Source organism: Pholis gunnellus (genome assembly GCF_910591455.1).
Source record: "Pholis gunnellus genome assembly, chromosome: 21".
NCBI lineage: Eukaryota > Metazoa > Chordata > Actinopteri > Perciformes > Pholidae > Pholis > Pholis gunnellus.
In genome coordinates this window covers 7566491-7594473 of record NC_136548.1, presented here as the reverse complement: position 1 = coordinate 7594473, position 27983 = coordinate 7566491, and the positions used below count along the sequence as shown (strand labels likewise).

Below are 27983 nucleotides of genomic sequence, written 5' to 3'. Positions count from 1 at the left end.
AGCCCTTCGGTATCCGAGGACCTCCCTGCGGCTTCTTTTTCCTCTCACCTTTTTATACTATTTTCTCTGTTGACATCTTCGCACCAGTCCAGTCCACACTTCCTCTGTCCGATAACACACCGGCTGTTTGGACTGTCTGCCAGCAGGGAAAGCAAAGAAAAAAAAAAAAAAACCCCGTTAAGAACACTCTACATACACACCTTCCTGCCGGACTGCCCTGTCACTGCTACAATCAATATGGACGAAGACAACCACGGTAAGGCTGTGTTTTTTATTCGGTCCCCTTGCAGACCCACATTGTTCTCCTCTCCTCAGCCCGTGTGCAGGGATGGATGCACGGCATGAATGTGTGTGTGTGTGAGAGTCAGGAGGAGACGCGGATGTACGGAGATGCATGGAGGTATTTCAGAACCAGGATGTTGTGTTGTTGTTGTTTTTTTATGCAGACCTGCCCAGAAAAACAACAACGGTAGGATGTCATGATTTATGACCTGTTATTAAAGGAGCATTTCTCATAAAAACAGTGCGACTCGGTTGGGTTTTTTTCGCAGGTGAGAAAGAGTCCCCTGTACAGAAACATGTCTAGAAACGCTGAAGTCATGGTTGAAAAACACACACACACCAAAAATAAGCAGGCAATTTTTTTTTTATCATGCATGCACCTTTTCCATCTGTTTGATGTCTTGCTGTAAGGCTTTGAAGTTGCTCCCACTATCTCGTTGCGCCGTTTGAAGCCTCTAAACCGGTGGAAATTGATAAGGTATCTGACTGGCAGCCTTCCATATGGAGGATAGACCGAGCAGGATCTACATCATTGTACAAAAAAACATAGAAAATGAAGAAAAATGAGCCCTTGTTGTGATATTTGAGTCATAGTAATACCACGGGAGATTAACACATTATGATTAGGTTTCTGCAGAAGCTGCAAATTGTGCAAAATATAGTATTTGCCAATGATATCGACTATAACAGATCAGAAAAAAACACTATTTGGTATAGAAAACATGCATATTAAGTGAAGAAGTGCCTTTTAAGGACAATAAGGGACTGCGTTTATTGAGTTGCATACAGAAGCTAACACTATAGGTGGAGGTTAAGGACACTAAAGTCACATTGGGCTATACCCAACAGTGAGTATTAAAACAGGCATAGAGGAGTATTTGGTGCCATAGACCTGAATGTGTGGTGTTGTGATAAGTCTGAATGAATGGAGCCCCCGTGCAGCTCTGCATGTCTAACCAGGATTACTGCTCACATGGCGGCTGCAGCCCCGGAGTCCCATATCAGTTATTTTTTTATGATATGTGTGCTGAAACACGCATGCAGGATGCGTCCGAGCAGATAATCCAAACCGCCTTGAGGGCCGAAGGCCTCGAAGGCGGTATAGTGTAAACAAATGGCAATACTCTGATAACAGTTTGTCAGTTAAACTGTGAGAGATTAGCATGATCCAGGAGAGACCCTCATCTGGACTTCCACCCCCCCCCCCCCCCCCCCACCCCCCCCCACACACACACACACACATTATGCTCAGTGTCTGAACAGTTCTACCTAAACCTAGTGGGGTTGACCCAGTTTGACCTATTTCAGTTAGACTTGTGCAGACATCGGCTCGGGTGTAGTAACTATTCCTGCCTTTCTATAATCATACTCTTCATGTCTTTATATTATTATATATGCTAGATTTTAATTGTATTTTGGGGAATTTTCATAAACACTGCTGTATATTCAAATGAAATGTCCCAGAAATTTGGTGACCCCCCCCTGATGGCTCCTTTAGTGAAACTTCGGGCACAAATTGTACACAAGAAATATCAAAATCTGGGCCAAATAAAGGGCAAACTACCATGAAAGTAATTTAGCATATTCATGATCCGGGGGGGGGGGGGGGGGGGGGGTGTTTCAAAGGAGAGGTCTTCACCGTGGTCTAAATGTTGTTTCAGAGGCTTGTTGAAAGTAATGATATCCTCTTTGTGATCCAATGCGTGCCATAGAGCATACATATCTGTTAATCGCATGTTCCGCCCGCCACGGATGAGGCCAGTCAAAGAAAGAGATACCGGTCACTGAAACATGTGACAGGATGTCAGAGAGCACAGGCGCTCGCTGTCTGTGATCAAACTGGAAACATACGACACAAGCCCAGAAGAGATTGTGTGCAGCCTGTGAGAGAGTTATTAAAATAACTTACCATAAATGTGAAAGTAATCAAGAGTTCTCAGTCGCTCACTCACACACCCTCGCTGCCTCTCGCTCTCTTGCACGCATCACTTAACATTGTTCACATGCACACCTTGATATACTCTGGTATCACAGCATGAGCACTTAGGAGCTAAATCTGTCTCCACCAGTCACTTCCAGCAGCTGAAGTCACAGTTACACCCACATCAAGAGACAATTCATTCACTGGGTAACTGCTGCGGCAAAATAAAAGAAATAGAAACTTGCTATGATAACTTCATAGTTTTGAATCAGGACCTGCAATGTTTGGATCAGGATGTGTCAGATTTTGTAGCCTACAGCTGCTATTTCAATGTGTCAGATACGTATTTAATCAGCATTTTAGTCAATTTAAATACAGGATCGGACATCCCAACAAAATATCACGAGACAATGAACAAAGCGTATCATGCCTAAGCCATTTCTAGGGACCTCTCCGCTCCGTGCCTGTGAATCCACCCTGTGTTTAGAAGTGTGTGCCAACACATCTGCACATTATCCTCATATCTGTGCATTAGGGACTGTGTTGTCACGCCTGCGTTTACAGTACAGCATGCAAACTATGCAACATATGTTCGAAGTTGGGGCTATGATTTGTTCTGCAGCCAGTAAACCAGAGTGAACAGATGCCATGATACTCTTTAGGATTAATAAATGTTATATGAACGGCTAAGGCTCTCACGAGGCTGAAACAGCATGTGGGGATGGGGGGGTTGCATTGAGGTGATCAGAGTTACTGATGAACCAGGGCCCCAAACTGAGGAAGAAATGAGGAAGTTTCTGAACTGAGAGGCCTTTTGCAGACTCGTGGAAAGCCCGTCATTGCAGTACGGGACGTCATTGGCGGTTGTTGCAGCGAAAGGGAGACGGCCCTGCACGCTTGTTTCTCAGCTAAACTTATCCACACAATGTATTCCACTACAAAAGGTGGCAGTGTGCGTTATTTTTGCGGTTCTCAGCCGTAGCATGGGATTCATTAGTGCATGTTTACGGCGCTCGCTAATCAGAGTTGGCGCTTCTCTGCTCCGTTAACATGCCCGCAGAGCAGACAGAGCCTGGCCTCAAAATGGATGAAAATCGGCAACAGGCTCGAAATTCTAAGTGTTTTTATTACTCACATGTCTATTTTTAGCGTCATCGTATAGCTGGATGGAGAAGTGGAAAAAACACAGAAGCAGAAATTGGCTGGAAAGCGGCTCGCTGAACGTCTGGACGGAGGCCACGGATTTGAACACTTGGCTCTCTTGTATTTTTCTCTTCTTTATAGCAGCTTTGTTATGCTGCAGTCTAGGGATTAATATGGGCTGACTAAACAGCTGTTTTGGGAGTATGGGGTCTTAAAACGCTGAAATGAATAGAATTCACCTTTTTAAAAATGCCTTGCACCTAAATAAAGACGCCTGTGACGACTGAGGCTCCAACATGCCAACATGTGTTTGTGGGTTCGGACGCCACAAAATGTGCTGAAATGTTTGTTAATGGGGCGGCCTTGACCATATATCCTGTGTGAGCGTCGTGATAACCCTGCTGTGTCAATCAACACTCTTCCGTCTATCTGCCCGTGGGAAAAGTTGAATGGGAAAGGCCTTTCCTTCGATTCTTCTATTCTCTTTGGACCGAATGTGTGAATGTGCGCTGAAATAACAAATCGTATCTGACTGCAGCACTTGCTGTTTTTGTCTGTAGGGGCCTTTTTAATGGTGCACACATGGCAGTGTCTGTGTGCAGTGTCACGCCTCGGCTTTTGTGACTGAAAATATCTCCCAGTAGAAAGAAAAAGTGCCTTTCTTCTCTGCATTTCTTTTTGTAATCTTCTCCTCAAACTTACTGGACATCTGACTGTATGCAATTATTTCACATCACATTCACCCAGCAGGCATGAAACCCAAGCTAGGGTGGCTTTCAGGGGAAAACCTGAATCAACCCTCTGTATGTGTGATTTCTTGGCGCCTATATAGTGCTGTAATTCTGAGGGGGATTAGCTGGTAAGAAGGGGAAGTTGGTGTGATTAGGGCACGGCCTTTGTTGTGGCTGTAGGGTGAGTGTGTGGGAGGACATCAGAGAGTCACTAGCTAAACTTCGCCCAGGGAGTCTGGCTGGCTTATTGTAAAGTGGTCGGTGCTGAAGGGCTAGATAGCCGCAGAACAGAGTTCAGACATCTGCGTCTCTCTGCAGCTACATTTGTCATCTACCTAACGCCTCCCTGGAGATGCACCGCATGTGGAATCTGCTTATAGGTGAAGTGCATTAGAGGTATTTTGGCAAAAATGGCAAAGAACTGGTCACTAGTTCCACCCTCTCAAATGTAATTGTTTTTTTGTGGGGGGGGGGGTTATGCTCTTCTATGATAGTAAACTAAATATCTTCAGGTTTTGGACTGTTGATCAGACAAAACATGAAGACGTCACCGAGCGGTCTGTGTTCACTGCTTCATGCATTAGATTTATCAAGAGAAAAAAATAAATAATCATACGTCCATAGTTAGTTGAAGCTCAAATCATCTTTTCAAGAGTGAAAAGTAAAGGCATCACAGAAATGTAATAAAGCTATATATGGATGCTGAGTTTTGCAGCATTCTACCCTCCTTTATTAACGTAAACAAAGAGACCTGTCTATCTTTAGGGAACAGACGATGACATTTCTAGCTGGTTACGCCAACATTTGTTCCACAGTTGTCCCGACATCATGAGATAAAGTGATATAGTTTGACATTTTGGAAAATAAATATATTTGTTTTTTTGCCGACGTCTAGACGTGAAGATCACTTTCATGTCAATGCGTTAAAAATGAAGCTACAGCCAAGTGAGCTTAGCTTAGCTTTCCATAAAGACTGGAAACAGAGGAAACCGCTAGTCTGGCTCCGTCCAAACGTAACAAGAAGCTTGTTTGTTAAAACTTTGTATCTTGTTTGTTTAATTCCTACAAAAACTGCCTGTGAAATGTGACATGTTGGGTTTTTGCAGGTGTTGTGTCACAGACTATTTCCAGGCGGATTTGATTACCTTTCGACAGAGAAGTCCCCCCCCCCCCCTCCTCATTGTGCTAAGCTAAGTTTATTTCCCAAACTGTCAAGTGTTTGACCAGAACAAATACCACCAACACTGCATGGTGATATATAGGTGTATCTTAAGCTACAAATCCTTTTAAAAGCCTTTGCTTTTATGTGAATTCCTTCCATACTTCACATCTGTTTTATTCACCTGGCTACAGAAAGAATTCTCCCTTTAGGTATAAAAACACGGAGCTGGATCGAATTCACCACTTCCAAATTTCCTGAAACACCCCAGTAGCCTGAAATGAATGTCGGCAACGTTTAAGGAAAAACGCGTCTCTTATTGTGTGTCGACACAGATGCCGACAAAATGTGCTAAAATGTACTCTTTACAATCTCTTTGGTTGACCCGGCAGGCTGGCTGTGTTGTTTCAAGGCTTAAGGGGAGATTTGGAAAGAACAGAAATTCATTTTGACTGCCAGGCTTACGGGTTTTGTGGTACAACATTAGAAGATTAAATATACAGTAAAGTATACCACATGCAACCAGACAAATACACAAACGCAGACAGTGCTGGCGCGTGATGTGCAGGGATTGAGCTGGAGCTTGTAACAAACTGCACTACTTAATTGTTGAGAGAGACGACTACATATGGACCTGATTAAGAGAGAGAGAGAGAGAGAGAGAGAGAGAAAAGCTGGGGAGGCTTCCTGACATGTTCACATCACCATGGCAGTGTGTGTGTGTGTCTGTGTGTGTGTGTGTGTGTGTGTGTGTGTGTGGGAGGGGAATACAAGACATTGTAAGGCAACATTTCGGCTGTTGTGATTAGAGGTATGCCTTTGCCTGGAGTTATTGCTCGGAGCTGTCGAGAGGGGGAAGCCTCTTTAAGTGTGAGACATAGAGCAGATGGGAGACAAAAGGAACGGCAAATTGAATGAGCGGGAGTCTGGGAGGAGAACACAGACAGACATTAACGGCAGCAGAGATGTACTGTGTGTGTGAGTAATCCACACCTAATGTCAGTGGAAGGAGGGTAAGGAGAAAACAGGGTCCAGCTGACCATACAGACATGAGGGAGGGGTGTTCAGAGAGAGAGAGAGTCTGGAGGGTAGGCGTGTGTTTCTTGGCTTCTGGCTCAATGGAAATGGAGAACCACACCAACGCCCAGCTCGTTCTCACCTTAATAACATGCCCTGGCACTCTTTCATTTCATTTCCTGCACTTTCTTTTATTTTTTCATGATCAAGTGTATATGTTCCCTCATGTTCCATTTCAAATATAATTGAGGCTCCAGAGCTGTCTTTGATCCAGCATGTAGCCATGGGACAGGTTGATATTAAACGTGATCCATCTATAAGGAACTGTAGGGAACTTAGAGCCAAGAGAGACAAATCATTTCAACTTTGCATGGTGGTTTCTGTTGTAACGATCAAAGGTCGCTCTGGTGCCATTGTGAATGGGATAAGGGTTGTCCGCCAGAGTCAGTGTTTTTGCGGGCAGGCGCGCTTAACACCACAGGAACATCCTGGACCTCCAAGCCGACACAGAGCTACACGTCCCTGGTCAACAGAGCTGCACACCGAAAGGCTTGAAGTCAGTGCCAATCATCCAGGTTGACCCTCTGGTGTCTGCAACTGTCAGCATCATCAGAGGTATCAAAACGTATTCCCCCTCATTCGAAGGCGTACAGAATGAAAAGCAGCCGTACGGATTTCAAAATTGCCTCCCAAGATAGATATCTTTTCACAATAATGGAGGTGAGCGTGTTCACATCAGATAAAGCATTCGTTCATTCTGCTTCCTGTCAATCACCTGACACCCTGCAGGAAGCAACAGCCTGTGTCTGTCAGGAAATGATCCCTCAAATATATGTCGCCTTTCAAAAATGATTGTCACATGCATGTCTTCCATCCTTTTGTTCTTCAGTGTGAATTTTGCTAAAACACTCGACCGCTACGCTAGCAGCTATGCGACGTCGTTAGCATGCTTTGAGCTTAATGCAAAAGCCGGCAAGCTAACATGCTAATAATGACAATGCTTGCTATGCAAGTATAATGTTTAATGTTCACTATCTTAGTTTAGCGCGCTATCGTGCTAATATTTGCTAATTAACACGGAACAGCGACAGTTGTGATTTGGGAGTAATGTGAACTAGATTCAGTACAGAGGCTTTACCTCTATGTGACACCAGTATTCAGACACTTTTTGTTGAATTTTAGATGTGCTCGACGTTAGTATATTTCTCTTATATTCTCTAACATAGATTTTATAGACTAAACTTCTACAGCTTCCCTCTAAATATCTGCCTAAAACCTGGCTGATCATCTGTTGCAGCGAGTGAACAGGGAGCCACTTGGACTGCTCTCAGCCTGTGAAAGCCCCTCATCTTGCCCGGACGCCAGAAGAAACAGCATCCATTTAATCCATTCTCAGGCCGATCAAATCATCAGATTATGGTTACTTTGGCCGCCAGCGTACGGCAGAGGAAGACCCCCTCCGATTCGGTGTTCATCGAATCAAATATTGACATAGTGCTGATGCCGAGCAGATGTGTGATATAAAGAGGACATCGTGTGCAGACCACCTTCTATGCAACCACACACTCGCACAAATGCACTCGCAGCAGGAGGTCCCTCCCCAAAACTGCAGATTAACCAGAGCAATCAGCGTGAGGGCTCTTCAGCTCCCCGAGCCCCAGATTCTCCCCGTGACCCCAGATGTGGTTAAAAACTAGAAGCCATATTAGCTCCCCAAATCTCTCTTCTCACGCGACCGCCAGGACTGTTGTTACTGAATTACTACTGGACAGGCTACAGCACAGTGTACCAATGCATGATTTGAACGCAAAAAACTCAAACAATTTGAAAGGAAGTTATCTGCGTATAAGACAAAATGTTCTATTTATGAAGGAATAGTGTTTTCATTATTTGAATTTTCAGAAATAACAGCAGTTTGAAGGGAAAAAAAACACAAAGAAGAACCGTAGTAGGTATTTATCATTAGGAGCTACAGCCATCATGGCTGAACAAACAAAGAAAAGAGAGCAACCTACATGACGTTAAGTGACTTGCAGGTGAACATTTAATAAATTAGATGTTAAAGGAGACTAATCTGTCTTTCTAAAGAAAATTAAACAAAACTTACCTTCCATATTCCAGAGCATCTATCACAGCAAAGTTAAACAGCAATTCAAAAAAAATGTAAACAACATTTAACTAAACACACTACAGTTCCCATGAAAAATGTGCATGTGTGGCAGTGTGGTTTCTTCCATATCCAAGATATTCACCGATGCTCTCTGTCATTTTCCAGTGTGTTAGCCGTCTTAAATGTGTACAAAGTTCTGCTCCGTCCTGGTCATTAAAGGCAACTAAATCACAAATGCTTGAATGATGTTTTCTTGTTTTTGTCACGCTGGAGTCTCAGTTTCACTTAGCACGTCGCTATTGCTACGTGACAGCAGGCTTTTTTTTTCGCACATGCACGCAGACACCTGTGTGCTTGACCTTTCACCGTCTGCATCATGACCTCCTTCACCGCCTCACGTTGGCCTTTGTGCTAACGTCCCAGCATTCCTGCTTTGTGGCTCAGAGCCAAAGTGCCTCTGCAGACAGCTACGCCAGACTACGTGCTGAAGCGTATTCTGTCGCATCATTTCATCACTGAGGCAAAGTAGGTTAAAGGCAGTGCCAGACAATGGCTGGTTGACGGCAACATCTGTGTAAATTACTGTACATCACACTTCCGCTCTGACAGACTCGTGTTGGGCTCACAGAGCGGCGGAGAGGGCGAATGTGTGGGATTAGTGCCAGCTGGTCTTAGTGTGTATGTGCTCATGTGCGGCTCTGTGCACAAGTCTGTCTGTCTTGTCTGTCTCTTTCTGACCCAGGCTTTATTTAATACAGAGCATGTCTTCGTCTACACTTACAGGGATTTGGGGTGGCTGGTTTCAGATTAGAGTCTGGATCCAAGAGCAACTTTCCCTCGCCTTCCTGTTTCCTTGCATGTGTCCCATTGTGCTGAAAGGCCAACCAGAGTAACAGGGTTATCTTTTTTTTTTTTTTTTTTTAAAGCTCATCCACTTTAAAAGACATTACAGCCGGTAAAGTCGCTGGTCTAAAGCCACTAGATCTCGACAAATCCTCTCTCACTCACACGAGTCAGTGAAAACTGGGAGCGCGGCCAGTGTTAAGTGAGCGTGGGATTCTCACTCTCTGAGCTCCATGTGCTCCGAGTACCTCGCCACTGGGATGAATACTGGTGATCACTTCAAAAGGCCTTTTAAATCTGATTTATTTCCCCTCTCTGTCCGTCCACTCTAACAAAGGGCTTAAGCATATTGATATGTGAACCAAAATAAGCACGGTGAAAGTTCTGAAACTGAGGGTTGCTGCAGACTGGTGTGGGTTTGTGCGTGTCAAAGTATCCCTGCATTAGTTTAAATGCCATCAAAGCCTCTGGTTTCAGTGGGTGGCCGGGGACAGTTGTTAGTTTTGGGTGTGAAGAGCAGCAGGGGATTTACGCCTTTTAAGTAGATTTTGAGGGATTTTGTTTTTAGGGGGGAAATTACCCGAGCCTCTTGTTCTGTGGCGCACGTGTTGGAGTTTAAACCCTTTGGACCCTCTCAACCCACCACTCCATTCTGTGGATTTCCATACGGCGGCTTTATTTGACTTTAAGTCACGTTTCTCACGCACAAATTTAAATGAGCACCTCACCAAATACAGCTAGCCCACTATTGGACGATGCGACCCTCCCAAAGGTCTTATCGATCACTACAAAGCAATGACTCGCCCCGCAAACGATTTTAGTGGATTAACATTCAAGCGTGGCTGTGTTTGGTTAGAGCCAATGTGGAGGTAAAGACCAGCCCTGCGATGACCTCTCTTGCTGGAGACACTAAACTCATTTCCTGAATGAGTCATAGAGGGTCACAGGGGGAGGTGTGTCAATAATGTAATTGGTGGACCACCTCTGTAGAAGAGCTCCCCCCCCCCCCCCACCACTAAACAAGATTATCTACTGGAACAGAAACCCTAACACTGGTTTTATAGTCCTTTCTGTTATCAAATGTGTGGTTTGAAAGACATGTATTACAGTATATAACGCAGTAAGAGAGACCTGGTTTTGAGGATAATAGCAATGCTCTGCCATTAATGGTGACAGGCTTTCATTAAAGGGAGCATCTTCTGCTTTTCATTAGATTTGTAATGAATCAAGATTGTAATCATGCACACAGCCAGTAGACATCTCCATTAGCTAATGCACGGCCTCTGGCAAATGGAAAACACGGAGCTTTCATCTTCCTCTGAGCTACATATGTACACATACAAACCTCCATACAAATGGATATTTGATAAAGACTGGAAATCGGGTAAAACGGCTAACCTGAAGCCTTAGCTGTTTGAAAGTAACAGCCATATATATTTACTGGACAGATATCAGAGTGGTATTAATCTTCTTATCTAACTCTGCAAGATAGCAAGAGTATTTCCCAAAATGTCGAACTGTTGCTTCAAGCATTAACCCTTAGCAGCAATCTGTCACCAACAGGTTAGCGTCTGCTTTGTTTGAGATATGTTGTTGGGCAAACGGACGGATGCAGAAAGCACTCCTCAAGTAGAAGATTGAGGAATTGTGTAAAACAGCCGTGGAACTTTTTGAGAGCACTAATTGGCTTTGGAGCCACATTCAGAGCGCTCACAGCTGTATTGCGTATAAGTGCTGTGAGGTAGCCGGAGGTCAGCAACGATAATTAACATCTTTATTTTTCGTCCCCTCCGTCCTTGTGCAGTTCTATCCCCCTGTCTTGTCTATTAACAACACGGCCCACAAAGGAAATCCCTCAGCTGTTTCTCCTGCTGTTTACCTGACCCTCATCACGGTGCTTGAGGATTACATAACTCGGTTAGGAAGCACCTTTTGTCCCAGTGTTAATGTGAATACTGTCTAACAATGCTAAGCTCCCCTGAACTCAACTCTTTCACAAGCTGTTGAATTAATAGTGGGCTGAATGCTTCCTCTTGAGCCCACTGACCTTGTTTTCATTAATTGGCGCTGTTTCCCGCCTGCAAGGGAAAATAACAAGTGATATCTATTTTTTTTATCTCTCCTGTAGCAACATGTAGGCACAGAGCTGTGACAGTAGACGTGCCATGTTCCCGTTGAGAGATTTGCGTTTTCTGCCTTTAAGCTGTCTTAATGAAGCGAGATTGCGCTTTGTGCTGGAGAGTGATTAAATAAAATGTGTGTGGGGGAGAGTGAAAAAAGAGAGAGAGAGGAGTGGGATCAAAAAAAGGAACAAGATTGAGAAGGAAAGACAAAGTGATGAAGAGGGGGAAGGAAACGTTTGAACAGAAAGCGAGTTATCCTCCCTTCTTTTTGCCCGGAGCTGTGAAACCCTCACGGCCGGGGAATCAAGGTCGCAGGCCGTGTTAAATGAGCAAATTCACTTTTAATGAAAGAAAACGTAATCTGGATTGGTTTTATTAATAGAATTCCCCCCTGAGCCAAGTGGAGACGGGGGCGAGGGAAGGGGCAAAACCCTTTGAAGTGGAATAATTAAGGGCCTTCTCTCTTTCTCTGGTTAATTAAGATGAACATGCAGGCTCGTGATATGTGCTGCTGCTGCTGAACAAGCCGAAACAGTCAATGCAGCAGCAGCAGCCCCGTCACTCAACCGCATGCCGAGGATGTCTTCTTTTTTTGATTTTCTACACTAGTCACTAGATTTGATTCACTTCTGTTTTCTGCAGTGAGCCGGGTGGGTGCCCGTGATGCGAGCTGTGTACATATGAGGGTTAAAGCCTGCTGTGTTTTCTCCATCACATGTTTCAGTTCCTGAGGATCTGTCTCTGGTGGAGAGGGATGAGCTTTCAAACATCCGACGCAGGAAGAGAGAGCTGCTCGACGACATTGAGGTGTGTGTTTGCACATACGAGTATAATATACGATATGTTCAGGATACATTTGAGCTGAGGCCTCTGTTCATTAGCAGTGCATTGAAGCTAAGTTGATAGTTTTGTGTTGTTCCTGATAATTGTCATGTATTGTATCGATAGCAGATCATTTTAATGTGGAACTGGAAACCAAAACAGGAGCACAGTACTTGTTAGTCAGTTATTTCTGACCTGTTAATTGTTTTTGCCTATCTACTGCAGGTCTATTTTGCATGCTGTGCATAATGCAAATAGACCTGCAGCACATCCACTGCTTACTGTCCAGTACATCCTCTGCCTTTGCATGCCTTTAAAACCTTTTTTCCCAGTTTCAATTTAAAGAAAGAAACCAACCGTCTCACTCTTTTTCTCTCAGAGGTTGAAGTTTGAGATAGCAGAGGTCATGACGGAGATCGAGCAGCTGACGTGTGTGGGAGAAAGGTAAGTAACTGAAGTTGCAGTTTGTGCATGCGATGCTTACATCTCTAATGTATCAGCAACAGAGTATTTATCAAGTATTTTCAGGCACTTGGTGGCTTGGCAACACGGTGTGTGTGTGAATGTTTAAATTCAACTTATTGAGACAAAAACTGAACATTATAAGCTTCTTAGTGGTAGAATGTAGAGCGGATGTATTGCATTGCATTAGATTGTAGGTGTACCTTGTACATTAATTTAACTAGAAACACGATGACACCAGGGCCAAAGCAATAGTCTTTACAATGTTCTTGTAATTTGGATATATTTATATATTATTTATACATTTAGTTCAGTGATATGATCTGTGGATGTTGTTATTCTTTGAAGGCAGTTAGTGTGCATTAGAGTTTCTGTACATAATAGGCTTCAAAGAGAGTTCCGGATTTGCATGAAGGCTCATGAGACGTCAAAGGCAGTTGGATTACATAGGTGTAGGCTGAGCTATAGCTGGGAAGGACGTCATATATGTCAAATATATGGTTGCCATAGCTACCTGGTGGTTTTTACACATCAAATATTGACTTATTGACTACAACAGCTGCATGAAACAAATAATGAGAGTCAATGTACAGCATACCGTATGTGCCAGGTGTCTCCGTGCATATGTTCTTCCAGATTATGTGCACACACGTATAATGGGAACAGATGTGGCAGGAAATAAAAAATCACTGTTGGGACTTTAAATAAAGTATATTGCTGTGTTTTGACATTCAGGTACTTGACAATCTGTTATTCTCAGTGTTGTTTAGGGTGGATACGTGCCAGTAACGCTAATTAAATGCGTCTGTTTTTGCAGTAAATCATCCCAGAGAAACAAGCAGATCGCCATGGGCAGGAAGAAGTTCAACATGGATCCAAAGAAGGTACCGCGTGTCCTGTAACGGACTCCGCTGTCTGAAGAGCGATTCATTCTCAGGCCTGACATTTCCCTTCATCCGTACTCAATTGAGACGATCAACCATCCTGTTTTCTCATTTTTTCGCCTTCAGGGAATCCAGTTCCTGTTGGAGAACGACCTCCTCCAGCACACCCCCGAAGACATCTCCCAGTTCCTCTACAAAGGCGAGGGCCTCAACAAGACCGTCATCGGAGATTACTTGGGCGAGCGGTGAGACAGAGCATCCATCAGGCTGCAGGAGAAAGTCCTTGCATGAGATTTATGCTCCCCCTGTGATTAGAGAAAGACATTATGGACTGGATTGATAGAGAGCCCGATTGACCCCCTCCAACATGAATCTTTGAGTCAGTGTGGGTGTCTTGTCATAGTCCACCCCTGTGGACTTATAACTGGTAATAAAAGGGCCATCCAGCTCCTCAGATCTCAGGCCAGACTGCTGGATGATGAAGAAGAAAGGAAGTCCTGCAGCCAGGGAGATATATGGTGTTATCTGAGGGTGAGATTAGATGGTTGAACACACTGTACGAGGCCAAAATACACTAAATAAAAAGACAGGAAAAGGGAGCTGCAAGAGTTCATAGAGAGAGGAAGTATAGCTAAATGAAACAGGAAAAGGTATAAAACAAACAAGCATTATTTAGCAAAATTAATATTAATTTTAAAGTGGATCCTGGATAAATGCAGCACTGTCTGAACTCTTTCTATGCAGGGAATCACATCGACTACAGTCTATATTATCTTACCTCAGTTCAGGTGCTGATTGTTCAGCGGTAGACAGCAGCAGAAGCGATGAAACACACACACACACACACTCACACATTGTGAATGAAGCTGAAAGTTGGGGGGGGGGGGGCTCTGGGGACTCCTCTTGTTGGCAATAGGCTTTACTCACGGAGGATCATCAAAGAGGCCACCTACCCGGTGGAAATCACACTAAACACAGGCTGAGGGTTTGCGCTCAGTAATTATCACTAATTGAGCTTATGCAGGGAGCAGGAACCTATCATTACATGCTGAGTGGAGAGGGAGATGAAGAGAGGGGAAAACAGGAGGGAAGCACACATGAAAAGGAGGAAGAAGGAGAAAAATAGCTAGAAGGAGAATAGATCGTGGGAGATGGATGTGGGTGATTGACTCCTAAATTACGCAACCAGACCTTTTTATTGTTCCTGTATAATTCAGCTTTGTTTGTTGCATACAATACGCTCATTGCGATCATACTGAGACACGTATTGTATATATGCAATTTCATTTTTTACAAACAGCAGGCCACATTCCCATTTCTTTGTAATAAATGTACCAATAGCAATACATTATATAGAACCCTCGTAGGACAGGATTCATTTCATTTGGCCAGTATAGGATACAAGAAGACGAATGCCCCAAAGTCATCGACCAAATAATTACAGTTATTGCGAAACAAGTTGGATGTTTGTTTCATGTCAGCCGACACTTTCTGTTCTTTTCTCAGCCTTTCCACAATGTCTTTCTACAAATAAACCCCAAATGCTGAGTCAGGAAATTCCCGGCTACTTTTGAACAATACACATCACAAAGACGATCCAGGATCAGGATCATGGCTCCTGATGTACAACAAACATGATCAGAGAAGCTGTGACCGCAGCCTGAGAGCAGCTGTTGACTTTTCCTACTAAAGTCCCAGCGATGGCCAAACAAACCTCTGACCAAAAGGGCCTGTGTGGGTTTGGTTTAAGCTGTTTTTCATCAGTCAAACGCACCATTTCCCCCCCCTCAGGGTAGAGAAATACTCAGCATCAGCCAGCTGTTTAAATTGCTTCCAGACCGCACGCTCAGCGCCCGGTATGAATAAGTGCACATGTATGACAGGAATGCTAAGAAACAGGAATTCAGGCTGAGAAATGCTTTCAGGGAGGAAATGTGTTTTTCCCCAGCATGTCTTCTGGGTTCACATTGTGTAGAGAGTTATCTTGCATCTTCTCTGGATGGTCTTCCTGCTCTTTGTAATAAAAGGAATTGCTTAGAGAGAGCATGATATTGGAAATCTGATTTTCTCATCTGTATTTATTTTCCCCACCAGGGATGACTTCAACCTCAAGGTGCTGCATACGTTTGTGGAGCTGCACGAGTTTGCAGACCTCAATCTGGTCCAAGCACTACGGTCAGCAGAACGATTGACCAAAAATATTGAGCAGAAAGAAAGTCAGCTGTGTCAATGTGCACCCTGACTCCCTGTGGGCATCACAAATGAAATCCCCTCCTCTCCCTCTAAATTGTAGCCAGTTCCTGTGGAGTTTCCGTTTGCCAGGTGAAGCCCAGAAGATCGACCGTATGATGGAGTCGTTTGCCTCGCGCTACTGCCAGTGCAACCCCGGAGTCTTCCAGTCGACAGGTCAGACACAAAGCAGGCTGCTGCAGCGTAAACTAGAGGAGCCCAACCTTTTTCAGGTTCCAAATGTCTTCATTTGAATTGATTTGGATGTTAATATAGTTATATGAGTAAATACTGTTACAATATTTGTATTCATGCAATCTAACAATTAATGTTTAGGTCAGTTTAATCAATTAATTTTACTAGATGTTTAAGCAATTACCTATAGACTTTTCCATAATTTGTCCATTACTTTAGCTATTCCATTGCCATTGATCTAGCTATCTATACTGGCCATTTAATGCATTACTTTTAGCTAACTGTTCAGACTTCTCTGGTTTCTTGCTGCATAGTTTTTAATCATTCTTAATTGCCAGAGTGTTGATGTTACAGCTGACTCAGTGCAGATTTCTTCTTCTTTTTTTTAAGCAAATCGTAATTTCAGATGATCTTTAATGAATTGAGCTAAACTTTCCACGTACCCCTTAGAAACATCAAAAGTACCCCCCGGGATACATAAGAGCAAAGTGGGAAATCCAATATGTCGGACAAAGTCAATGCACGGATAAGCAATTTAGCGTAATGTGCCAACGGAGGTGCTGCCCGAGGGTTTAGGATGCTTTGAGTGATGGCCTGTGTTTTTTTAATTCATTTCAATCATTAAGCCATAAGAGTTTCTGTAACTAAAGCTCAATGGGGATTAAGCAGATTACAGTAACTACAGATCACGGTTCGCTGCAGAAGATGAGTTCAGAGTAAACAACCGGCAACAAACAAGGGACATCCATTATTTAAGGAAGACTGAATCAGGCTGAGTGATACATGGTCTTGTGATAAACAACGCCTACAACTACAACAGTCAGTAAATAATTAAAGAGGTTTTAGAGCAACGTATTGTGTACGAGATTGTTGAGGGTGCATGCGGTCCCATGGAGGTAGTACTTAGCTCAGGTATGGGTTTAGCAAATTCAAATGCTACTAAATAAAATGGAATAATATAGGGTGGTTAAGCCACACAGAAGGCTTTTTAGAGATATGGGGTTTTCTACAGACAGTGACAATCTCTGCACATGCATGCATGCATATATGTGTGAGACAGTTGTGGGTTCAGGGCAGAACAGCAGCTTAGCTCCATGTATGAAACAGCAACCAAACACCAATGGAATGAGCAATCCATCTCTCCCTCTGTGTTTCATCATGCACATCGAGTTTTTCAATACACTGACATTCCTCTCACAGTTAGCAGCTGCTCTCGCCCCGTATTACACACTGTGTGCAAAAGCTCCTCTTTTTTTTTTTTTTTCCTACAGAGAATTGTGTTAGTGGGCAGACAATAGGCATCGCAGCACTGCCAGGACCCAAAGTGTGTCAGTGAGAGGAGGCAGACAGAGAGGAATGAATGATTCATTTAAAGGCAGCCACTGGCCCGTGTGTGTCTGAACATTAACTCACAGTAGAGAGACTAAAGCCCTGCCTCCCCCCGACTTTTGATCCCACTTCCACCTCTCTCTCCCTCAAATTCAAATGCAGTACAGAAAAAGAATAGTCCACTCCGTCTATTCTCTGAGTCTTTGTCTGTTCCTTTAAATGAATAACAACTAAAATCAAATCTACATTTAGAGGAATTAGGACTCACTTTCCAATCCACTTAACTATCTATAATAGCACTATAAACAATGTGTTAAAAAGAAACGGAAATGAGGAAAGAATATCACCATATGCGGATGACATCCTGTTATATGTACTGGAACCTGTAAATGTAACACCACGCTAAAGACAATGTGGTTGTAATTAAACAAAGTAAATAATAAATTCATAGAAACTGGATATTAATGATCTGTGATGTATTTTTGATCTATCTGATTCCCTTGTTGTTGCTCTCAGATACCTGCTACGTGCTGTCGTTTGCTATCATCATGCTGAACACCAGCCTCCATAACCCCAACGTCAGAGACAAGCCCCCCGTGGAACGCTTCATCTCTATGAACAGAGGCATCAACGAAGGAGGGGATCTGCCAGAGGAGCTTCTCAGGGTGAGGATTTGTCTGTAATGCGTTTATTTGTCCGTGCAATGACTGATCTCTGTGAGCGCTTAGTCACGACTGCTCCTTACAAGTGAGGCATTCCCCTTACTGTTCACCTTTTTGATTAATACTTTGCCTCACCTCTCTGCAGAACCTTTACGACAGCATCAAAAACGAGCCCTTCAAAATCCCAGAAGATGATGGGAACGATCTGACGCACACGTTCTTCAACCCCGACAGAGAAGGGTGGCTCTTAAAGCTCGGTATGTGCATTTAGAGTCAAAAAAGTAACCTTGATTGTGTTGATTTTATCATTTGTAAGCATACCCTCAACATCAGTTTTGCTGAGAAATACCCTGGTGATGAGTGTTGTTTGTTGTTTACGATGGGCTTTCAGGCGGCCATGTTGGAGGTGGACAGCTCATGGGCAACAATGGCGGAAAATAGCATTTGTAATATTATGTTGAATTATTTCACTACAAGGGAACTGCTCAGATTTGCTGAAATTTGCGAGTTTAGTGGAGGTGAACTTTGATACACAAGTTTGCATCGTTACGCCAATTGTAAACTGTCTTGATGGCGCTGACTTCTGAGGGAACGGACAAAACTTGATAGTCCAAAATGGAGAAATATATCTATAGTGGTGTCAGACCATCCAAGTACAGCCTCACTAAGTCACTAGCATGGCTGTAGACTTTTAGCTTGTTTTTAGCTGTGAGCCCTTTGCGCTAACTAAGACTAAGACAAAACTAATATTTGCCCATAAACTGTCCACCTTCATGATGGTGCTTGATAAGATTGCTAGGAGATCATTGAAGCAAAGTGTCTTTTCTTCCCTCGTCCTTCATCTCGTGACCTCTCCTCTTGGTTTCGTCTCGTATTGTCTCTCCTTCCTCTCCTCTCCTCTCACTTAAAGCATGCTCCTTTTTCTGATTACTGCCATTGTGATTTTTGTGCTTGTGTCTTTCAAAATCCTTCTGTTTTTTGTTCCACACTCCTTTTCTCTAACCTTTCACACTTTCACCTTTTGTTCTGTTCTCTCATTCTGTTCTGTGATGGCTGTCCCTTCTTAACTGTCTGTATAAGGAGGTAGGTAACACTCCTTCCTCCATCCTCTCGGTTCATCACAGAGTGCCCTCACACAGGCGTTGGCTACCATTATCTCCTTAGAACACCGGGCCCCTGAACATTTAATTGGCTTATTGTATCAGAGCTGTTATTGGGCTAATAAGAACAGCATTGTGAGGTGATGGGTTATCTCATTCAAAGCCAAGGCGAGTTGGAGGTCAGTGATCTCTCTAATTCTGCATGAGGATTGGCTGCATTCCTCTTGTGGCTCTGGATGACGCAGAGGGCTCGTCTCAGATGGTGTGCACGCCGAAAAACAAACGTTTATCCCGAGAATTCTCAGCATAAAAGACAACTGTCGACCTCACATAACCACAGTACACGGTCTCTTTATTATCCTGCCTCTTTTCACCAACATGTGCCATGATAACCAGATTAAAAACGAAAGGTTATGTAGTCATAAGCAAATCATTCGTAGTCAGGCAAGTTGGAAACCAATTCATATTAATTAAAAAGTTATTTAAACTCCTTATTTGGATTCAAAAATTGCTTTATTTACTGTATTCACTGTAGTTGCGGTGCATGCAGTTTGACAATCTTCATGTTCAAATCCATATTGGACAAGACAACTGATTGCACTTGTTTAAAGGAATAGTGCCAACTTTTGTGAAATGTGCTTTAATTGCATTTTTGCTGAGAGTTGCAGGATAAGATTGATAGCACTGACGTGTCTGTGTGTTCCCCTGTTTCCAATCTCTGTGATATGCTAAGCTAACCAAGCTGCTGGCCGTAACGTTAGCTTCATATTTCGCTCACAGGCGTGCGCGTGGGATCTCCCGGCAAGAAAGTGAAAACGCAAATTACCCCTTAAAACATTAGCAAGTCAACCAAACAACTAAATCAAACCGCTGCATGCTTTGATTTTTAACTCTCGCATGCATTGCTGCGACAAAAAAATGGCGTCTGCCTCTTCGTAGATTCCCTGAAGCAGAGTTCAGCTGAACAGGTCGCCTCACGCGCTGTACCATTAGAGACGGCCCTACGCGTCACACAGCTCCCGTGTAGCTGTCTGCCGGAACGCACGCGCTCAGCTTTTAGTGAATGAATGGGCCGCTTGAGTCTGCGCTGTGGGAATGTGTAGCTACCGCTGCGTGGCTGGTCATGCAGTGAAATTAAGGAGACCCTTGCCTATTGTCATTCTTCTCCCTCTGTTCCTGTCCCACGCTGCTGCAGACCCCCCCTCTTTCTCATTTGCTCTCTATCCCATCAGCTGCACTTGTCACATCATTTTAGGTCCAGTTCCCCCCCCCCCCCATTAGTGAATTCCACGCTAATTTGAGCTCCATCAGCAAAGTCCCTGCTTTATAAGAGAAGTTTTTTTTTTGCTTTTGTTTGAATGAAGCACTCGGGTGGCCTGTCAGGCTGCTCAATATGTTATATTGCTGCACTGCTATGAGGCTGTGAAGCTCCTTGAGCTCTCATTACACTTCATTATGATCCAGGACTGAGCCTGCTGCTATGCCTGAATCCATCATCATCACGTATGAACAGCATGTCTTAAAATAAAAGATATTTAAACATATATATTTTTTAAAAAGGCCTCATATCACAAAACAGCCCTGTTGGTCATGTGAGAAAACTGTCAGAGCTCAGCCAAGCTTGTATTCTGGGACAGAATAAACAGACAGACCTTTTCCTGTCCTCCACACTCATTTGAACTGAAGTGAATGGAACAGGGAGATGTGATGTCACAGCATTATATCTGGACTTGTCCCTGACTGGCTTCTCTCAGCAAAGCATGAAAACAGACAAACACGCCATCTAATCGACATTTAGATGAGATAAATGACCAGTATTGTGCCTGTTCTGCATGCAAGGACTTCAGCTGCATCCAACATAGCAGCTGTTGACTAAATTACACGAGTGGGAAACATTTTTAATCCTGTTCCAACAATTCAAATTATGAAATTGAGAGATGCAAGACTTTTAACTCCCTGACACTTGTGCACATATACTCCCTCTCCGGAGCGTCCATAAACAAACAAGTGAGTGATAAATCAGCATTAGAGACATGAAAACATGGTCCTGCAGCGGAAATCCGTGATGAACGTCAGGGTTTTCAGGATGAAGTTCAACAACTGGCTAAATGGGATAAATAGCTCTCCAGACCTCCATGTTGTCAGCGGCAAAATAAAACTTCATATTTTGTATGAACCCAACCAAAGTACACCGTATTTTAAATCCTCATTACATTTTAATGAGTTAAATGCATGCGAGTGCATCTGAAAGTAAACATTTCTCATAAATAATATACTACAGATTTTTGATTTCACTCTAGCTGGCAGTATACAGTGAAATCTGGGTCAAGCCAACATTACATATTGATTACATCAGTAACGGCTGCTTTGTGCTCATCCTGTTAAGTCAGCAAACATGTTATTATGGGGCACATATTGCAGACTGCCCGTTGACATCAGACACACTGTGTTTTTTTGGATTACATAGGTAAATTGCATCACTGCTGATGTAATTAACAGAAAATCCAATAATCCCATTAATCTTCTTTTATCTGATGCGGGAGGCAGATGGAGAGGATGTGTCTCTTATAAGGAGACATCCTTATTTTATTGCTACATTTAGATGTTTAATTGTATCATAAAAAAACAAAGTGTTTCACTTCTTGTATTTTCCAAATTCAAACGATCGTTAGTTTTCTGCCTCCGGTTTTTTTTTACATTTAAAGCTGGCTTTTCTCAAGTCAAGCTCATAACATCCGTCACTCTCGTTGGTCAGAGAAGTCGAGTGCACTCCTGCTTTAGTTGTCACGTGTGTGTGTGTGTGTGGTGTGTACCTGTCTGGGGGCTTCTCCTGGAAGGTACCACTGTGTTGAACAAGCCCTGCAGAGCCCTCGGGCATCCGTCTCCTGAGACTGGGAGGGGGTGCTGGAGGCCTCTGATTGAGCCTAATAATGCAGAGAGCCGATGATCAGAACCAGATGTGGCACGTGGAGCTAAGGTCTCCTGCAGGTTAACCTCTACATGCACAAACACTGTCGCCTCTTAAGTTTGAACTCAAACATGAAATTTTCTTCTCCGCAGGCGGCAGGGTGAAGACGTGGAAGAGACGGTGGTTCATTCTGACCGACAACTGCCTCTATTACTTTGAATACACAACAGTAAGTAGGCAGATTGACGTTTTCCTACGCGTCAGAACGGACTCAATCTGGGTTCTTCTGTTGTTTACATATTTGATCGGAGTGGATCTTAAAGGGACATGCGGAGAGTTAGATGAGAAGATTTATGGGGGGTTATGTGTTGAGTGGTGACTCTCCGGAGATTCCACTAGTTGCCCTGGCCAACTCACAGTGACGACATGGAGAAGTCATTGTGCCCAGCCAGGAAATTGTGCAGCACTTAACCCTCCTTAAAACCAGAAATTCTTGTTTTTACACTTTTGGGGCTTTTTTTGGGGTACATATCCTGGCTTTATGCTCGGTTAAGCTAACAAACGGCTGGCTGTTTTTTTTCAGCAAGAAAGCAAAAATATCAACATATTAATTTCTCAATAAATATAGTTTTACATTTTAAAATATTAAATCCAATATTGGTAGTTTAGCTAAGTGTGTGAAAGAGCTAATGTGTAAATTATTATAATGTAGTCAGGTTAAGTTAAATTGGATAAACCGTAAGTAAAGTGAAAACATAAAGAATAAAGGCTACACATGTAATCTCTCACAGACGCACACACACACACACACACACACACACACACACACACACACACACACACACACACACACACACACACACACACACACACACACACACACACACACAGTTAAAGACAGAGCTCTGCACTTTAACAAATGCAGCCCCTTTGACCTAAATGAACCTCACTCCAGCAATTGACATGAAGCATCATAGGAAACATCTGCAAAGTCTACGGTGCACATCTGGCACCGCTAAGCCGCAAGCCAAGTGCCTCCCCCAACCCGCTGCCTTGTCAACCCACGCTTCACCCCATTTCAGAGAACACCCCCTTCCCCAAACACACACACACACACACACTGCAGTGGGGGTACACACACTCAAAAAAAGGCGCACACACAGCCAGCTGTGAGCAGCCGTCCCAGGGCATTTCCTCCCCCTGCTGTGCCCCCTCATTAGTAGGAAGATGACAGGCAGGACACGAGGCTGTTCCTCAAGGTCCCCCCCTCACATCTGGCCCCGCAGACACAAAAGCAGTCGCTGGAGGATGGAAGATGGAGGATGTAGGGAGCATAGGGTTATGTTTCCCTCGGGCGCTGTCCCCTACATGACCAGGATGAATAAAAATGTCAAGTGTGCTTTTATCACTACCTTGATTTTTACTTTGATGGCGGCGGGCTCATTATGGAGAGATAATGGTTAAAATACTTTGGTGGAAACCAAAGGTGCTCCGTGGGACGTAGAAAAATGTTACTCCATCAACTTTGTGGCATCAGTAGTTTTGCTCCTTGCTGGGGAAATAGTCTTCTTGTATATCTGTAAGACATTTAATGTCTGGAAGACCACACAAAGAAAGATCTTCCACTGAAGAGGGAAGTTTCTTGTTGACAGGATTTATGGGAAATGTGCACTTATTTAAAAAAAACACACTAGCAACAATGAAAACAGTGGTAGGACCAAGAGGCCTGATGTTTTAACGATGGTTTCAGTCTGACTTGACAATGATCTATTCTACGGACACAATGAGGAGGAATTCATTCAGTTTCTTCAAAGACTCGAGTGTGTGGTTTTATTTGGGCAGGATTCCTTTCTTCCTTATGTGTCGTTGCGCCCTGAATGTGTTAACGCTGAGTGTGTGTGTGTGTGTGTTTCCAGGATAAAGAGCCTCGTGGGATTATTCCTCTGGAGAACCTCAGCATCAGAGAGGTGGACGAGCCCCGGAAACCTGTAAGAACCAACTTCTAGACTCTGTCTCTCTTTTAAATTGAAATTTTCCCACGGATTGTATATATTTTTCTCACCATGTATATCAACTGGTTGCCTCCTGTTTTCCCCCAGAACTGCTTCGAGCTCTTCAACCCCGGCCACAAAGGTCAGGTGATCAAGGCCTGCAAGACGGAGGCGGACGGGCGAGTTGTTGAGGGCAACCACGTGGTGTACAGGATATCGGCCCCCACGCCGGAGGAGAAGGAGGAGTGGATCAAATCCATCAAGTAAGAGACGCTGTGTTAGTGTGGATCCATTTACACTGAGAGGGCACTTAACCATCGCCGGGCTGCTCCCATGTGAGACTCTCATGTCTGACCTTGACTGTGAGAAACTAACACACACACACACACACACACACACTAACACAGAGCTGTGAGCTTAATCAGAAATGTGCAGACCAGCACACACACACACACACACACACACACACACACACACACACACACACACACACACACACACACACACACACACACACACACACACACGCTGGTGACTAAATGTGACTTTGTTTCTCACACTTCTACACAGATAACACTCAGAGGTGATTTCTGCTCTGCTGGATAAACTTGCTTCCCTTTGATTGGAGCTCAGCAGGCACAGAGGCACACACACACACACACACACACACACACACACACCTACTCAGACACTTTGCCTTGCTGCTCTGTTAGAGGTGTTTTGGCAGCCCTCACACCTGATTCGTCACGTAGAAACGCTGCCTCGTTAACCTGTAAGAAGAGTGGAGGTGCAGCATTAAATTAGTAATTGATCAGCTCGCTGGTTATCGTCCACTCAGCTTCAGCTACTCTGGAAAATATGATCAATACCGCAGCAGAAATCATATTACACAACGCTTCCATGCTCTAATTACATTGAAAAATACACTTAGCATTGACATATTTGTATCCATTAAATGAAAGTTACTGGAAATCTTGTTCCGGGTGAGGCTGCTTCACGCACAGTTGAAGTGATTGGAAAGAGGAGAGAGGTGGTCCCTTTTCTGTTTGGGAGATTTAGTCAACTGAGCTTCAGCTAACACACACACTGTCTGTTTCACACGGCTGTAGCACGTCTCAGAGCTTTCGGTGGTGAACCAGCAGTGTTTTTAGCCCTGTTGCGCTGGAGCATCATAATGTAAAGCCTCTTCCGGCCATTGTTGGAAGAATGAATTATCAGAGATTGGACTCAGAAGGACAGAGCTGTGCTGCCTCAAACACCTTCTCACGTGACTCAGCTGCTGGGGCGGCAGACTGTCCTGTGGTCAGCAGATTCTCACACACACACACACACACACACACACACACACACACACACACACACACACACACACACACACACACACTGTAGCCACGCTGTCCCACCTGACTCATCTGTGAGGCTGGAAACTGCTCTTGTGGTGTGAGGTTCTGTTCACACACACACACACACACACACACACACACACACACACACACACACACACACACACACGTATAGGACTGTGCCAGCTCAGCGTTACTACTGTTCTGCTGCTGGGAAGGCTGAGGGTTACTCAGCGTTGTTCTCATCGTCGGTTTAGTCACTTTAGGGCTTTTTATGAGGCTTATAGTGTCATACAGGGAGCGTGGAAGACTGTGGAGCCATTTAAGTCACTTGCCCGATAAAAAAAAATGACAAAGCAACTAGCTGGTGAACAAAGTGGAACATGTTTCAGTTGAAGAGCAAGACACTTCCCCTCAGGAGTTGGTGGAGACCAAAGCAGAGCAAAAAGGAGAGTGAACATCAGAGTGACTTACAGAAACACGACTTCAAACGAATGACAATGTTGCTTCGTGTCTGCTGGGTGTGCAAATAGGCAACTGTTTGTAATGACAGTAACCTGTCACACTTATCAAGAATAATTGGACTTTCCTACGTACATTCCGATCGACAGTTTTCTCCTGAGTCCGCTTTAAATTGACTAGCTGACAACAGCTATGTGGCGTAACTGGGTGCATCTTGTTGCTCAGTGTGTTGGGATGACGGGATGTGCTTTGGTTAAGATGCAGTGACTGATGCCCAAAATCCTCCTCGAATGTTCAAAACATCCCGACTTGATCGTGTGTAACAGTGTTTTCCTCCTCTCTATAGAAAACAGTAATACAGTGGGAACCAGTGGATCAGTGATCCGTTCTTTCCTCTCTCTCTCTCTCTTTTTGCAGAGCAAGCATCAGCAGGGATCCTTTCTACGACATGCTGGCCACCAGGAAGCGGAGGATAGCCAATAAGAAATGATGAGCGCCCGCCTTCAACCACACCTGCATCGCCGCCGTGTCTGTGACCAGCAGAGTGCTCGAGGGTGTATGTGTGCGTTTCGTCACGGGGGGGGGGGGGGGATGAAGCCCTCTCGTTTCTTCTTTCAGGTCTGGAGGACGAGCAGCAGACACGGGTTGGGAGTTTTTCTAGCTCATTTCCACCTGAAGACTGTCTGCACCTCGGCCTCTTGGCTTCTTTATCCGACGCAGACCCTGGACGCCGATGTTCGTTTTTTTGCGTGCAAAACTTTTACTAAGCCGGATGAAAACAAACGGACAAATTTAATAAGGACTAAAGCCAATGACTGGAATCATGGGAAATCTTTGCATTAGTGTGGCTGTGACGAGACTGCCCTCTGCTGGACATACAAGGAATTAAATCTACGGGAGGGCTTGAATCCTGAACAGTCCTCCTCATATGCAGCATCCCTTTCATCCGGACTGGCTCGCCTGCTGTCTGCCAACAAGACTCCCAGATGCCAGTCTACCGTTTTATCTTCAGCTGAAATGTCCTTCTGACAACTGCCAACAACAATGTTTTTGTAGTTTCCTGCAACTACAGAAAGCCTCAATCTTATAGATCAGCTGGTCTGATTGTAAACCCTCAAGGTGACTGTATCTGTATATGCAAACACAGATTTATTCTACGCGCACTTGTTTCCTCTTTGATGCAGTTTGACTGAATACGTCAGATATATTGAGTGTAATGGAGCTTTTATGTGAGCAGTTTTAAAAAGCTATGTACATCCTGTATTAATTCTGTCAACGGTCATTTTACGTATTGAAGATCCACCTCTGGTGTTCAAGTTCATTTCTTTTGTATTTATTTTCTTAATTTGTTTAACAAAAGAGGCAGCCCCCCAACTTACATTATGCATGTATAGAATATTGTACATACTGGTTGTTTTTTTCCCCCTTTTTCTTTGTTGTGTTTATGTAGCATGTAAATCATAATGGCTGTAGCCTATACCCGTTCAACTTTTTTAGTTTAACAGCTTTACAGATTACAATAGTGGAAGAGGGACGTTGTGCAGCTTTCTTTGCAGAGCAAGTGAACCCTCCTCACACCGTTATTACTGAAGATCAGAGAATACATGTTTTATGAAGTAAAAAGTCACGATGCTGAGTTGGACATTGTAGAACATAGGCGGGTGCAAAACACCCGTGAAAAGGCGAAAACAGAAGAGATACTGGAGACTTGTGAATGCTGACTGGAATCTGAGGACTGCTTTCCCCCCAAACACAGATCAAGAACAAGGCAGCCTAATCTCTCATTCAGAAGATGGAGTTGTGAGAGTTAAACATGACTTGATCTTAGTTTGGGAAAACTGCTCCTGAATACTTTGATGAAAACTTTTGAATAAAATGACATGCTGATCAGAAAACAAGTCATTGTGTGCATGTGAATTCAGTAAAAAGTGCTCGACTCCCTAAACATCCCAGGTCTTTGGTTATTCCAAACATGGAAACAGTGTCGTGAATAAAACACAGAGCCAGCTGAGCCATCTTGCCAATAGCTAGAAATGTGTATGTGTGTGTGTGTGTGTGAATACAGAAGAGTGCCATCGGCTTCAATCCAAACTCAATGCATCTACATCGTAATTTAACTACCGTGGAAAGTTTGATGTACAAGAAGCTCGGATACAATCGGTCTATTCCTAATATATTATACAAAAGGCAGACAGGAGCTTTTCAAAAATCCCCGACAACTCGTAAGTCAACTCAATCAGCACGTTTCATTCATTTCAACGCAGCTT

The 27983-nt window shown here is 43.8% G+C and overlaps 1 protein-coding gene across 1 annotated transcript; it reads left to right on the top strand.

The window, feature by feature from the left end:
* Positions 1-20: 20 nt before the first annotated feature.
* On the top strand, positions 21-26206 carry LOC306713475 (cytohesin-3-like; the record flags this gene model as incomplete). The annotated part of the gene is made up of 13 exons (XM_079183169.1): positions 21-256; positions 12054-12136; positions 12531-12595; positions 13431-13497; positions 13624-13742; positions 15592-15672; positions 15791-15903; positions 17767-17915; positions 18058-18169; positions 22073-22149; positions 23837-23908; positions 24020-24174; positions 26134-26206. Exons 1-13 carry the CDS (start codon positions 238-240, stop codon positions 26204-26206), a joined length of 1185 nt encoding a protein of 394 aa, XP_079039295.1. The 5' UTR covers positions 21-237.
* Positions 26207-27983: the final 1777 nt, after the last annotated feature.